General features: G+C 54.5%; 1 protein-coding gene across 1 annotated transcript; it reads right to left on the bottom strand.

Moving 5' to 3' along the window:
* Window positions 1-233: 233 nt before the first annotated feature.
* On the bottom strand, window positions 234-435 carry PHACADRAFT_203174 (uncharacterized protein; the record flags this gene model as incomplete). Its single annotated transcript, XM_007403234.1, has 2 exons — window positions 234-271; window positions 324-435. 2 exons carry the CDS (start codon window positions 433-435, stop codon window positions 234-236), a joined length of 150 nt encoding a protein of 49 aa, XP_007403296.1.
* Window positions 436-825: the final 390 nt, after the last annotated feature.

Genomic DNA, 825 nt, shown 5'->3' with positions numbered 1-825 from the left:
TGTGAGGAACTCCGGAGGCTTTCGTGGTGACACTCATCAGCGCATTCCAGGAAGTACTTATACCTTGCGCCATGGGACCCCGGGGAGGGGCAGTACCATGGACACCGCGTGCCGAAGCCGAAGCCGTCGGACGGGTGCGTAATGGGCATTATGACCATCCGCGATGTGATTGGCCGGCCCTCGGCGAAATCGGCGGATGGAGTCATTCTAACCTTGTAAGAGGCTCGGGCATACTATATGGGGATGGTCAGCAGGACCACTTTGATGCGACCTAAGACCGGTTAGCGCGGTCAAAAGATGACGTATGTATGACGTCATGTCACGTGGTGGATCCAGACCGTCGGGGGACCGCCCGCTGATGGCCGTAAGGCGCATCACCGACGTCGGCCCGACGTTCGTGGGGCGGGATGATCCGCCATCACCGCCCGCCGCCATCAAGCGCATCAGATGCGCCCGATAGCCGCCGGGACGATAAGCGCCTCGGTCGGCGCTTGTTCTGGGTCACGTGATTTAGACGCTTTCCTACCACGATCACGTGGTCGTACTTCAGGCGCCGTCAGGCGCTTACGCATCTATCTCGGATATAGCATTATACCCTCTAAACAGAGGTCCTTTCTGGGTTAGAGGATGCCTTATGGCATGCACAACTTGGAAATAAGAAAAGGTAATGAAGCTGGATGATAAATAACACAGGAACATTAACACTGATATACCCGATTATGCACAGTGGCACAATCGGGCATGAGCTCTTTGCATGCTTGAGACATTTAATCTACATTGGATAGGTACAGTACTTATACCCGATTGTGCACAGTGGCACAATCA

The sequence above is a fragment of the Phanerochaete carnosa genome, assembly GCF_000300595.1.
Source record: "Phanerochaete carnosa HHB-10118-sp unplaced genomic scaffold PHACAscaffold_901, whole genome shotgun sequence".
Taxonomy (NCBI): Eukaryota; Fungi; Basidiomycota; class Agaricomycetes; order Polyporales; family Phanerochaetaceae; genus Phanerochaete; species Phanerochaete carnosa.
Note: the sequence above shows the minus strand (reverse complement) of the source record. Positions and strands in the feature narration are given on the sequence as shown.